This window comes from Anser anser, assembly GCF_964211835.1.
Source record: "Anser anser genome assembly, chromosome: 2".
NCBI lineage: Eukaryota > Metazoa > Chordata > Aves > Anseriformes > Anatidae > Anser > Anser anser.
Window position 1 is genome coordinate 829,683 of NC_139721.1, and position 12,369 is coordinate 842,051.

The 12,369-nt window shown below is 73.3% G+C and overlaps 1 protein-coding gene across 4 annotated transcripts; it reads right to left on the reverse strand.

Annotated features, from left to right (window-relative positions):
- Nucleotides 1–5,146: 5,146 nt before the first annotated feature.
- FBXL6 (F-box and leucine rich repeat protein 6) lies at nucleotides 5,147–11,594 on the reverse strand. Of its 4 annotated transcripts, none has more exons than XM_083825552.1 (10): nucleotides 11,470–11,594; nucleotides 10,837–11,157; nucleotides 10,630–10,749; nucleotides 10,472–10,535; nucleotides 9,498–9,629; nucleotides 8,704–8,811; nucleotides 8,489–8,602; nucleotides 7,742–7,895; nucleotides 6,312–6,543; nucleotides 5,147–5,422 (listed from the first exon to the last, which is right to left on the reverse strand). In XM_083825552.1, exons 1-10 carry the CDS (start codon nucleotides 11,505–11,507, stop codon nucleotides 5,185–5,187), a joined length of 1,521 nt encoding a protein of 506 aa, XP_083681678.1. In that variant the 5' UTR covers nucleotides 11,508–11,594; the 3' UTR covers nucleotides 5,147–5,184. The 4 variants fall into 4 exon arrangements, with proteins under 4 accessions (XP_083681678.1, XP_083681677.1, XP_083681680.1 ...); XM_083825551.1 differs by having other exon boundaries at nucleotides 7,742–7,970; XM_083825554.1 differs by lacking the exon at nucleotides 10,837–11,157 and having other exon boundaries at nucleotides 7,742–7,970; nucleotides 11,470–11,538.
- Nucleotides 11,595–12,369: the final 775 nt, after the last annotated feature.

Consider the following 12,369-nt stretch of genomic DNA (forward strand, 5'->3'; position numbering starts at 1 on the left):
CCGGCCCCGCCGCTGGGGCATGGACCGGGGGCGGCGGCGGAGGCAGCCCCGGGCGGCTCCGTTCAGCACCGGACAGCTCCGGGATGGGGAGGGGGGGGGGAACGGGGGGCGGGGGGGGCGCTGCCGCTGCGCACGGGCGGCGCGGTGTGAGCGCTCCCGCCCCGCCGGCCGGGGCTTATAACGGCGGCCCGGCGGGGGGGGGGCGGGGGAACCGGGGGGGGGGAGCGGGGGGGCGGGGGGGGGTGTGGGAGGGGCTCCCGGTGGAGGGGGGGCGCTGGGATGGGGGCGGGGAGGGGGGAGCGGGGGGGGCGGGGGGGTAACGGGGGGGGGGTGGGGGTAACGGGGGGGGGCGCTGGGGCTGCCCGCAGTGGGCGGGGGGGGCGCGGGGGGGGCGGATTCCCACGGGGGGGGAGGGGGGGGGACACCGGGGAGTCCCCCGGGGAGGGGGTGGGGGGGGACCGAAGGAGGGGGGGGCGGCACCGGGATCCCGGCGGCTCCCCCGGGAGGGGGATGGGGGGGGCGCAACCGGGGGCTCGTGGAGGCGGGGGGGGGGTTCCCGGGGCCGCCCCCCCCGCGCAGCCCCGGCCCCATCCCCAGAGCCGGGAGTTTCCCAGCGTGCCCCGCGGCCGCCACAATGGCCGGGATGGGCCGGGACGGGCCGGGACCGACGGGGCCCGACGGGGCCGAACCGGGCCCAGCGGCGCCCAGCGGGGCCGATCCGGGCCGGGCCGAACGGCGCCGAACCGGGCCGGGCCCCCCCACGGCGCGCTGCGGGGCCGGGGGCGCGCACGGGGCTGGGGCGCGGGGGAGGGGGGAGGGGGGAGGGGGGGGGCGCGTGCACGGGGCGCGTGGGCGGGGGGGGGGCGCGTGCACGAGGGGGGGCGCGCGCGTGCATCTGTGCGTGCGCGGGGGGGGGGGGGGTGCGCTTGGCTGTGCGCGTGCACGAAGGGTGTGCGGGCGCGTGCGTGCAGGTGCGCGTGTCCGCGAGCGGGGGGGGGGGGGGCGGGCGGGAGCGCGCATCGGGGCGTGGGCGGGGCCCCGGGCGCGCCCCCGCTGATGGGAACCCGCGGGACCCCCGCGGCGGGGCCACGCGGGGGGGGGATGGGGGGGGGGGGCACCGCAGCCACGCGCGTGCACGCGTCCGTGGGAGCCGGCGGGGGGGGGGGTGGGCACGCGTGTGGGGGGGGGGGGGGTGCGGGTGGGTGTGGGTGGGTGCGCGGACACGCGGGCACGGACACGGACACATGCGGCTGCGCCACTCACAGGCACACGGCTGCGTGCACGTGCACACGCACACGTGTGCTCACACGGACACACACACATGCACACATGGACACGCACACACGTGGACACACACACACACGGACACGCACGCACATGGACACATGCACACACATGGACACGCACGCACACACTTGCACCCGCTCCAACACAGGCACTTGCACAGGCACACGCTTGCGGATGTGCACACACACACACACACACACACAAGCAGACCCCCCACACATCCATTTGCACAATTGTGCGCAAATGTGCACCCACACATGCACACACATGTAGACACATGCACGCAGGAGACACGCACACAGATAACACACACACACACGCACCTGCTCCAACACAGGCACGCACACACACACGTGCAGACCCCACACAACTGTGTGCACAAACAGGAGCGCAGATGTGCACACATGCCCTTGCACACGCTCATGCACAAGCTCACACACACACACACACTTCCATGCTCACACACACACAGAGCCCTGCCTGCACCTGCACACACTCACACGCAGACACACGCACATGCATGCAGGGGACACACACACACACACACACACACGCGCATGTGCACCTGTTCCAACACAGGCACTTGCACAGGCACACGCCTGCAGATGTGCGCACACACACACACACATTTGCACACACTCACACGCAGACACATGCATGTGCATGCAGGAGACATGCACATGGATAACACACACACACACACACACACCCCTGCTCCAACACAGGCACGTGCACACACACGTGCAGACCCCACACAACCTTTTGCACAAACAGGAGCCCAGATGTGCGCACATGCACTTGCACACACTCATGCACAAGCTCACACACACACACACACACACACGCATGCACCAGCTCCAACACAGGCATGTGCACACACACACGCACGCACGCGCACACACACACGCAGCCCCCACACAACCGTGTGCACAAACAGGAGCCCAGCTGTGCGCACACGCTCACACACCCACTCTTGCACACTCACACAGCCCTGCCTGCACCTGCACACGCTCACAATCACACACACACACGCGTGTAGCAGCAGACGCGTGCACCAGCACACACGCACACCCACACACACACACACCCCCACCCGCCCCCCCCGCCCCCCCGCCCCGCCCCCTCATTTCCATCCGACCGGGCCCGGCTGCGGCCCCTTTGTCCTGGGCCGGGGCGCTGCGGGCCGGGGGGGGCGGGGGGGGGGCGCGGGCCGCACGGCGGCGTTGCACGCGTTGCACACACTGCGCTGCACACCGGCGTTGCACGCCCAGCACCAGGCCCGCACGCACCCAGCGGGGGGGGGCTGCGGCCCCAGGAGCCCCCGGCCCACGGTGGGGGGGGGTCAGCATCAGGGCGGCCCGCTGGGGGGCGGGGGGGGGAATGGGGACCCCAAGTGGCGGCACCCCAGTGGTGGCACCCCGTTAATGACACCCATTGGTGGCACCCCAATGGTGGCGCCCTCCTGGCACCCCAGCGGCAGCACCCCAACAATGACACCCCAATGGTGACACCCCAAAAGTGGCACCCCGTTGGTGACAGCCCAACGGTGACACCCCGATAGTGACACCCCGTTGGCGACACCCCCATTACTGACACCCACTGGTGACTCCCCAAAAGTGGCACCCCGGCAGTGACACCCCGCTGGTGGCACCCCACGAATGGCTCCCCCACAGTGGCACCCCCCCAGTGACACCCCACTGGTGACATCCCACTGGTGACACTGCGTTAGTGCCACCCCCCCGTGCCACCCCCCGGTGCCCAGCCCAGCCCCACACCACCCAGCCCATGGGGGGGGCGGGGGGGCTCATCCTTATCACCCCCCTGCCCCACAACTACAGCCCCTGCCCAATTTGGGGGGGGGTCACGGCCTCCCCAGTGCTCCCCAGGACCCCGTGTTTCCCCATGGACCCCCTGGACCTCGTTCCCCCCCCCCAGCACCCCGTGGCCCCCCAGGACCCCCAAGTGTCCCTGTGCCCCCCCCATGGCCCCCAACCCCCCCCAATGGCTCCAATGCCCCCACCCCCCCCCACATCCCCAGAGCCCCCCCGTGTGCCCCCCATGTCCCCATTGCCCCCTGTGCCCCCCCCATGGCTGCAGGGGGGGGGCCGTCAGTGGCACCCCCAGGCCGTGACCGCTGAGCCCCGGGGTGCCCGGTCCCGTGGGGGGGCTGCGGAGAGGCCCCCGGTGAGGATGAGGGGGGAGAGGAAGAGGAGGCTGGTGGGGGGGGCGGGATGGGGCCGGTGGGGATGGGGACTTCGGGGGCACGGGGGGGGGGACAGGGACACGGTGGGGAGGGGGACGTGGGGGTGACACTGGGGACACGGTGGGGCCCGTCCCAGCTCGGCCAGGGGGGGCTGGCGGTGGCGGTGCCGCAGCCTCGGTGCCCCACGGGACCCCCCCAACCCAGCCCCTCGGTGCCACCGGGGCCGCTCCGGTGCTGGGATGGGGCCTGGTAGCACTGGGGGGGGACTGGGATGGGCACATGGGGACGGGGGCACTGGGATGGGGATGGGGGCACTGGGATGGGGGCACTGGGATGGGGACTGGGATGGGGACTGGGATGGCACCAGGATGGGCACACCAGGATAACGGGTACACCGTGTGGGCACACCAGTACAAACACACCAGTATGGGCACACTGATATGAACACACCAGTATGGGTACACCAGTATGGGTACACCGGTATGAATACACCAGTATGGGCACACCAGTATGGGTACACCACTATGGATACACCAGTATGGGCACACCAGTATGGGTACACCAGTATGGGTACACTGGGACAGGCGCACTGGGATGGGTACACCAGTATGGGCACACCAGTATGAATACACCAGTATGGGTACACCAGTGTGGGCACACCAGTATGGGTACACCAGTATGGGCACACCAGTATGAATACACCAGTATGGGTACACCAGTATGGGTACACCAGTGTGGGCACACCAGTATGGGTACACCAGTATGGGTACACCAGTATGGGCACACCAGTATGAATACACCAGTATTGGTACACCAGTATGGGCACACCAGTATGGGCACACCAGTATGGGCACACCAGTGTGGGCACACCAGTATGGGCACACTGGGACGGGCACACGGGCACACGACCAGCGGGATGGGTGCATGGGGATGGGTGCAGCGGGGTGGGCACTGGGGGGGGGCACCAGAGGATGGGCCACTGGGACAGGCCACTGGGATGGGGCCGGGCACTGGGACAGGCACTGGGATGGGGACGTGGGGACGGGCACTGGGACGGGTACAACGGGATGGGGACAGGCACTGGGATGGGGACATGAGGCAGGGCAGTGGGACGGGTACAGTGGGATGGGGACACGAGAACGGGCACTGGGACAGGTACGGTGGGATGGGGACACAGGGACAGGCACTGGGATGGGGAGACGGGGATGGGGAGACGGGGATGGGGACATGGGGACAGGCAGTGGGACGGGCACAATGGGATGGGGACACGGGGCCGGGCACTGGGATCTGGACACGGGGACAGGCACTGGGACAGGTACAATGGGAAGGGGACACTGGGATGGGGACATGGGGCTGGGCACTGGGATGGGCGTAATGGGATGGGGACACAAAGACAGGCACTGGGACAGGTACAATGGGATGGGGACACTGGGATGGGCACTGGGATGGGGACACGGGGACAGGGACGTGGGGACGGGCAGAATGGGATGGGGACATGGGGACGGGGACTGGGACATGGGGACAGGGGCTGGGACGGGTACAATGGGACGGGGACATGGGGACGGGGACATGGGGACGGGGACACGGTGCCGGGCACAATGGTGTGGGGTCACGGTGCCGGGCCGTGTTTGGGGCGCACACACGCACACGCGGACGCCCGGCGGGTGCCCGGCACAACCCCGGTCCCGATCCCTTTATTGCCCAGCCGCGGGGTCCCGACCGCTCAGGGCAGCTCCGGGGGGCTGCGGGGGGGCTGCTGGGGGCCGGGGGGGCTCGGGGGGGTCGCGGGGCAGGGTCCCGGCCCCCAGCAGGAGGCTCAGGCACTGCCCCAGCTCCCGGGGGCCCCGGTGCGCCCGCTTGGTGCCGCGGGGCAGGCGGCGGCACGACGAGACGTCCAGGTAGCAGAGCGACGGGCAGCGGAGCAGGAGGGCGCTGGGGGGCGCGGGGGGGGCACAGGGGGGCTGGGGGGGGGGCGGGCACAGCAGCACCCAACACCCCCCCAGCACCCAGGGGTGGGCACGGGGAGCACACCCGGAGCCAGAGAGGGGACCCCTGGACCCGCCCCCCCAGTGTCCGGGGATGGGGACACTGGGACCCCCCCCCCCAGTACCCCCGCATGGGGACAGGGACACTGAGACCCCCCCCAGCGCCCAGGGATGGGGACAGTGACCCCCCCCAGAGTCAGAGAGGGGACCCCCCCTGGACCCCCCCAGTGCCAAGGATGGGGACAGCCCCCCCCCCCCCAGAGCCAGAGAGGGGACCCCTGGACCACCCCCCCAGTGCCCAGGGATGGGGACGGGGACACTGGGACCCCCCCCCCAGCACTCAGGGATGGGGACAGGGACCTCCAGAGCCCCCCCAGAGCCAAGAATAGGGACACCCAGCTCCCCCCTCTGCTTCCCCCTATGGGGACACCCCGAAGAAGTAGGGACAGGGACCCCCAGACCCCCCCAGGATGGGGACACCCAGACCCCTCCCCCAAGCACCTGGGGACACAGACCCCCCGCCTCCCAGCACCCAAGGATGGGGGCACCCAGACCCCCCAGGGACCCCCAGACCCCCCAGGATAGGGACACCCAGACACCCCCCCGCCCAAAAGTAGGGACAGGGACCCCTGGACCCCCCCAGCACCCAAAGATGGGGGCACCCAGACCCCCCAGGGACCCCCAGACCCCCCCAGATCCCCAGGATGGGGACCCCCAGACCCCCCCCCAAGCACCTGGGGACAGGGACCCCCACCCCTCCCAGCACCCAACGATGGGACCCCCCACCTTAACCCACCCCCCCCAACCCGAGTCCCGGGGGGGGGTCCCATCCTCACCTGAGGGCCTCGGGGGCCACCCTGGTGCCGGCCAGGTCGAGGGAGCGCAGGGGGGCGCCGGGGCCGAAGGCTGCCAGGGCCTGCGCCAGGTCCTGCTCGCCGAAGCAGTGCCCGGCCAGGTCCAGCTCCCGCAGGCTGTGCCGCCAGCGCCAGGCCAGCGCCGCGCAGCCCTGGGGGGCGCTGGGGGGGGCGCAGGCGCTGCAGTGCAGCCCCAGGTGCAGCTGCTCCAGGTCTGCGGGGAGGTGGCGGCGGGGTCAGCGCGGCGCGGTTGGCGCGGTGCAAGCGGCACGGGATGGCACTGGGGGGGTGTGGGGCAGCACCGGCAGCGTGGTGCGGCGCAGCATGGCACTGCGGGTGTGGCGTGGCGTGGGGTGGTCAACATGGCACAGGTGGCACGGTGTGGCTGGCACGGCACGGCACAGCATGGTTGGCACAGCGTGGCGTGGCGTGGTCAACACGGCATAGTTGGCACGGTGTGGTTGGCATGGCACAGCATGGCTGGCATGGCACGGTGCGGCACCATGGATATGACATGGCACGGTGTGGCGTGCTCAATGTGGCACAGTTGGCACGGTGTGGTTGGCACAGCATGGTGTGGCACGGCATGGCACCATGGATATGACATGGGACAGCGTGGCGTGGTCAACGTGCCACAGTTGGCATGGCATGGTTGGCATGGCACAGCACATTGTGGTCGACACAGCATGGCGTGGCACAGCCTGGCACCATGGATATGGGATGGCATGGCGTGGTCAACATGGCACAGTTGGCACGGCGTGGCTGGCACGGCACAGCACAGCCGGCACGGCATGGCACGGCACGGCATGGCCAACATAGGGTGATCAAAGTGGTGCAGCCAGCACAGCGTGGCACGGCACAGCCAGCACGGCATGGTTAGCACGGTACGGCCAACACAGCATGGCTGGCGTGGCACAGCATGGCACGGCAGGGCCAACACGGGCTGGTTGACAGGGTGCAACCAGCACGGCGTGGCACGGCACGGCACGGCCAGCATGGCACGGTTGGCACAGTACAGTTGGCACAGTGTGGTTGGCACGGCACGGCCAACACGGCACAGCCAACACGAGGTGGTTGACACGGTGCCGCCGGCACAGCACGGCACAGCACGGCACAGCACGGCACAGTTGGCACGGCACAGCCACCACGGCACCGTTCCTGTGGCATGGCACAGCCAGCACGGCACGGCACAGCCCGAATGGCACGGTGCAGCCCGCCCAACGCAACCGATGCGGCACGGCACGGCGCGGCACGGCATGGCACAGTGCAGCCCGCCCAACGCAACCGATGCGGCACGGCACGGCACGGCGTGGCACGGCATGGCACGGTGCAGCCCGCCCAACGCAACCAACGTGGTACGGCCCGGCCCGGCCCAGCCCAGCCCCGTGCCCCCCCCGTCCCCCCGCTCTCACCGGCGCAGGGCAGGCGCAGCAGGGCGCGGGGCGAGACGCGGGCGCAGCCGCGCAGGTCGAGCAGGCGCAGGCGGGCGGAGGCGCGCAGCAGGCGCTGCAGGACGGCGTCGCCGGCACCGCCGCCGGTGGTCGTGGCCAGGCTCAGCTCCTGCAGCTGCGGGAAGCCGGGGGCCAGCGGCAACCGCGGGGCCGCCCGGGGCCACCAGGAGACGTTCAGCAGCCGCAGGACCTGGGGGGGCGCATGGGGGGGTGGGGGGGCAGTGGGTGGGGGGGTCCATGGGGGGAGCCCCACAGAGATGTCCCCACGGGTGGGTGCCCCATCGATGGGTGCCCCATGGGTGGGAGCCCCTTGGGTGGGAGCCCACCAGTGGGGTGTTCCAGAGGTGGAAGCCCCCCAGAAGGGTGCCCACGGGTGAGTGCCCCCCAGTGGGGTGCCCCAAGGGTGGGTTTCCCATAGGGGGAAGCCCCACAGAGGGGTCCCCACAGGTGGGTGCCCCATCAATGGGTGCCCCATGGGTGGGAGCCTGGGGGGGGAGCCCCTTGGGTGGGTGCCCCATGGGTGGGAGCCCACCAGTGGGGTGTTCCACAGGTGGAAGCCCCCCAGAAGGGTGCCCACAGGTGGGTGCCCCATGGGTGGGTGCTGATGGGGGGGAACCCAATGGGTGGGTGCCTACAGGTGGGTGCCCACGGGTGGGAGCCCCAGGGGTGGGTGCTGATGGGTGGGTGCCCGCGGGTGGGTGCCGGTACCTGCAGCTGGGGGCAGGCCGCCTGCAGCTGCTCCACGGGGACCTGCAGCGGGTGGGGGCTGCGCTGCTGCCCCGCGTCCACCTCCAGCAGCTGCAGCTGGGGGCAGCTCCCCCCCTGCGGGGACGGGGACGGGGACGGGGGGGTGACGGCGCCACCAGTGCCACCGGCACCCCCCGGACCCCCCCCCAAATCCCCCCCCCCAGGCCCCCACTCACCGCCAGCGAGGCCAGCACGGCGCCGGTGCGGGGGCCGCAGCTCAGCCACATTTGGCGCAGCCGCGCGCCCGCCACCGCCAGGAACTTGGGCACGGCCCCGGCCTCCACCTGCGGGGCAGCCCCACGGCCCCATGCGACCCCACTCCCCGCGTGTCCCCCCCGTGTCCCCCCCCGGTGTACCCCCATGGCCCGTGTCCCCATGCGTCCCCCTATCCCCCCGTGGGTCCCCCACACCCCATGTCCTCCTGATGTGTCCCCCCCATGTTCCCACATGTCCCCACCTGTCCTCCCCACGTCCTGTGTCACCCCACATCCCCGTGTCCCCCCACGTCCCATATCCCCACGTCCCATGTCCCCCATATCCCGTGTCCCCCCACATCCCCCCGTGTCCCCCACGTCCCATATCCCCACGTGTCCTCACATCCCGTGTCCCCCACCCCATATCCCCATGTGTCCCCCCCATGTCCCCAGCTGTCCCCCCCATGTCCTGTGCCCCCCCACATCCCGTGTCCCCCCCATCCCCACACGTCCCCCCCCATCCCCACACGTCCCCCCATGCCTCATGCGTCCCCCCATGTCCCCCACGTCCCCACGTGTCCCCCCATGTCCCCCACATCCCCCCATGTCCCCCATCCCACATCCCTATCTCCCACGTCCCCGTGTCCCCCTGCACCCCCGTGTGTCCCCTACGTCCCGACGTGTCCCCTACCCCACATCCCCATGTCCCCGTGTCCCGCACATCCCCCCACGTCCCCCCACGTCCCCCCACGTCCCCCCACGTCCCCGTGCCCCACCTGGGAGCCCTGCAGGTCCAGGCTCTCCAGCCGGGGGCAGCGGGTGCCGACGGCGCCGAGGGCGGCGGCGGTGACCCCGCGGCAGTGGCGGAGGCGCAGCGAGGACAGCAGCGGGCAGGCGGCCGCCAGCGCCTGCGGGCGGCGGGGAGGCACCGAGGGGGGCGTCAAGCCGTGGGGTGGGGGACACGGGGGGACACGGGGGACACGGGGGTGCGCGGAGACACGAGGACATCGGGACGCTGGGACACACGGGGATGTGGGGACGTGGGGGGACACCTGGGGACATGGGGACACTTGGGACACCTGGGGGCATGTGGGGATGGGGGGGACATGGGGACATCGGGACACGGGGATGTGGGGAGATGGGGGGACACGGGGACACCTGGGGACATGTGGGGATGCGGGGACATGGGGACAGGGGGACGCAGGGACATGGGGACACGGGGGTGTCCTGCAGGACGGGGGGACGGGGGGACATGTGGGGGTGTGGGGGGCGGTGTGGGGACATGGGGGGGATGCAGGGACATTGGGGGGGGCATGGGGACACAGGGACATGGGGGGGACATGTGGGGGCACGGAGGGGACATGGGGCCACGTGGGGACACAGGGGGGACACATGGGGGTGTCCTACAGGGACAGGGGGACGTGGGGACAGGGGAGGCCGTGGGGGCGGTGTGGGGACGTGAGGGGGGATATAGGGACATGGGGGGGGATGCAGGGACATGGGGGGACACAGGGACATATGGGGACACAGGGGGGACATGTGGGGGCATGGGGGTGTCCTACAGGAACAGGGGGACGTGGGGACAGGGGAGGGTGTGGGGGGCGGTGTGGGGACACAGGGACATGGGGGGACACGTGGGGGCACGGAGGGGACACGGGGGCACGGAGGGGACATGGGGGCACGGAGGGGACATGGGGGCACGGAGGGGACATGGGGGCACGGAGGGGACAGACGGGGCCGTGCCACCCACCTGCAGCACCGCGGGGACGCCGCTCAGCCACTGCGTGAGGGCGAAGTCCCGCAGCCGGCGCAGCCTGCGGGGACACGGCGCGGGGCGGCACGGGCGGGAGGTGACAATGAGGGGGGGGGACGGGGACACCCGGGGACACCCTCGGGGCCCCCCCTCACCTTCCTGCCCCCAGCCACCGCGCTGCGGCCTCGGGGTCCCGGCAGCGCCCCAGGGCCACGCGGTGCCACAGCCCCGGCTCGGCGGCGGCGCGCTGCCACAGGCGGCACACGCGGGACACCCTGGGGACACCGGGGGGGGGTCACCGGGTGGGTGGGGGGGGGGGTCCTGCCCCCCTCCCCACCCCCCCGACCCCCCCCGGCACCCACCTGCAGAGCAGGGGCACGGCCCCCTCCTGCGCCACGGCCGCCCCCAGGACGCGCAGCAGCAGCGGCAGCGGCAGCCGCGTCCCCCAGGCGTCCGGGGGGCAGTTCTGGGGGGCGGGGGGGGGGCGGAGGGGGGAAGGGGCCCGAGCCCCCCCCCGAGCTCTGGGGGTTCGCCGGGGGGGGGCGACCCCCCCTCCGCCTGGGCCTGGGGGGGCTCCGAGCCCCCGGCAGCAGCAGCACCAGCCCCGAGGCCTCCTGCAGCACCGCCTCGGGGGGCGCGGGGCGGCGGCGGCGGGAGCGGGGGGCGCCGAGCGGGGCCGGGGGCTGCGGGGGGAGAGGGGCCGGGGGTCGCACCCGCGGACGGACCCACGGACAGACAGAGCCACGACCAGCCCACGGCCCTGCCCCACGGACGGACCCCCAGCCCCAGCCCCCAGCTCCCCCCCCCAGATCCCTGGTCAGCCCCACGGCCAGCCCCCCACCCCCCAGCCGGCCCCCCCGCCCCACGGGCAGCCCCACAGGCAGCCCCCCAGCCCCACGCCGGGCTCAGCCCCCACCCAGCCCCACACCAGCCCCCACCCCCAGCCGGCCCCCCCAGCCCCGCACCCGGGGGTCCCACCCCCGCCCCCCCATTACCGGGGGTCCCGGGGCCGCCGCCGCTCCCCCGCCGCCATCTTGGAGGGGGCGGGGCCGGGCGGGGCCAGGCCGGGGGGACCCGGGGGGGGGCGGCACCGGGGGGGGGCCGGAGGGGGGGTCCCCGCAGGGGGGCGGGGGGGCCTCGGGGTGGCCCCGCCCGGGGGGGGGTGGGGGGGGGTCCCTTGGAGGCCCCGCCCCCTCCCCACGTGGCCGCCCCGGCCCCGCCCCCCGGGGATTCCCCCCCCCACAGCCCCACGTGACCTCCCCCCCCCAGCTCGGGCCGCCCCCACGTGACCCGCCCCCGCCGCCCCCACACGTGACCCGCGCCCCCACGTGCCCGCGGCCCCGCCCCCTCGGGCCATCCGCGCCCGCAGCCAATCGGCGCGCCCGGCGGGAGCCGCGGGAGGGGGCCCGGCGCCACGCCCCCTCCTCCCCGCCCCGACCAATCGGCGCCGAGCCCGCGGCGGGGGGGGCGGGGCCGCCCCGCCCCTCCCCGCGGCCCGCGCGCGGGGTGGGCGGGGCCGGGCGGCGGGGCCGGCCAATGGGGGCGCGCGGGGGGCGTGGCCTCGCGGCGGGGGCGGGGCGTGGCAGCGGACATGGGGCTGCGGCGGACGGTGAGCGCGCGCCGGGACCCCCCGGGGACCCCCCCGGGGAACCCCCCCGGGGACCCCCCCGAGGCCCCGCCCCCCGCCCCCTGCCCCCGCCCCGGGGACCCCCCCCTTGGGGAACCCCCCCGGGGACCCCGGGGTCGTTGGGGACGTCCCGGGACCCCCCGCACCCCCCCGCGCCCCCCCGCAGCGCCCCCAACGGAATCCCCCCCGCCCCCCCTCCCTCCGGGCCCCCCCGGGGTCCCCCCCCGGCCCCGCCCCCCCCGGGCCCCTCCCTCATCTCCGGGACCCC

Excerpts from the sequence above, each read along its gene's own strand:
- FBXL6 (XM_083825551.1), bottom strand. The coding sequence starts at position 11,507 with ATGGCGGCGGGGGAGCGGCGGCGGCCCCGGGACCCCCG. Across the intron at positions 9,630-10,471 it reads GCGTCCCCGCGGTGCTGCAG|GCGCTGGCGGCCGCCTGCCC; the intron begins GTGGGTGGCACG and ends CGCCGCCCGCAG. Across the intron at positions 5,423-6,311 it reads GTGGCCCCCGAGGCCCTCAG|CGCCCTCCTGCTCCGCTGCC; the intron begins GTGAGGATGGGA and ends CGCGCCCCCCAG.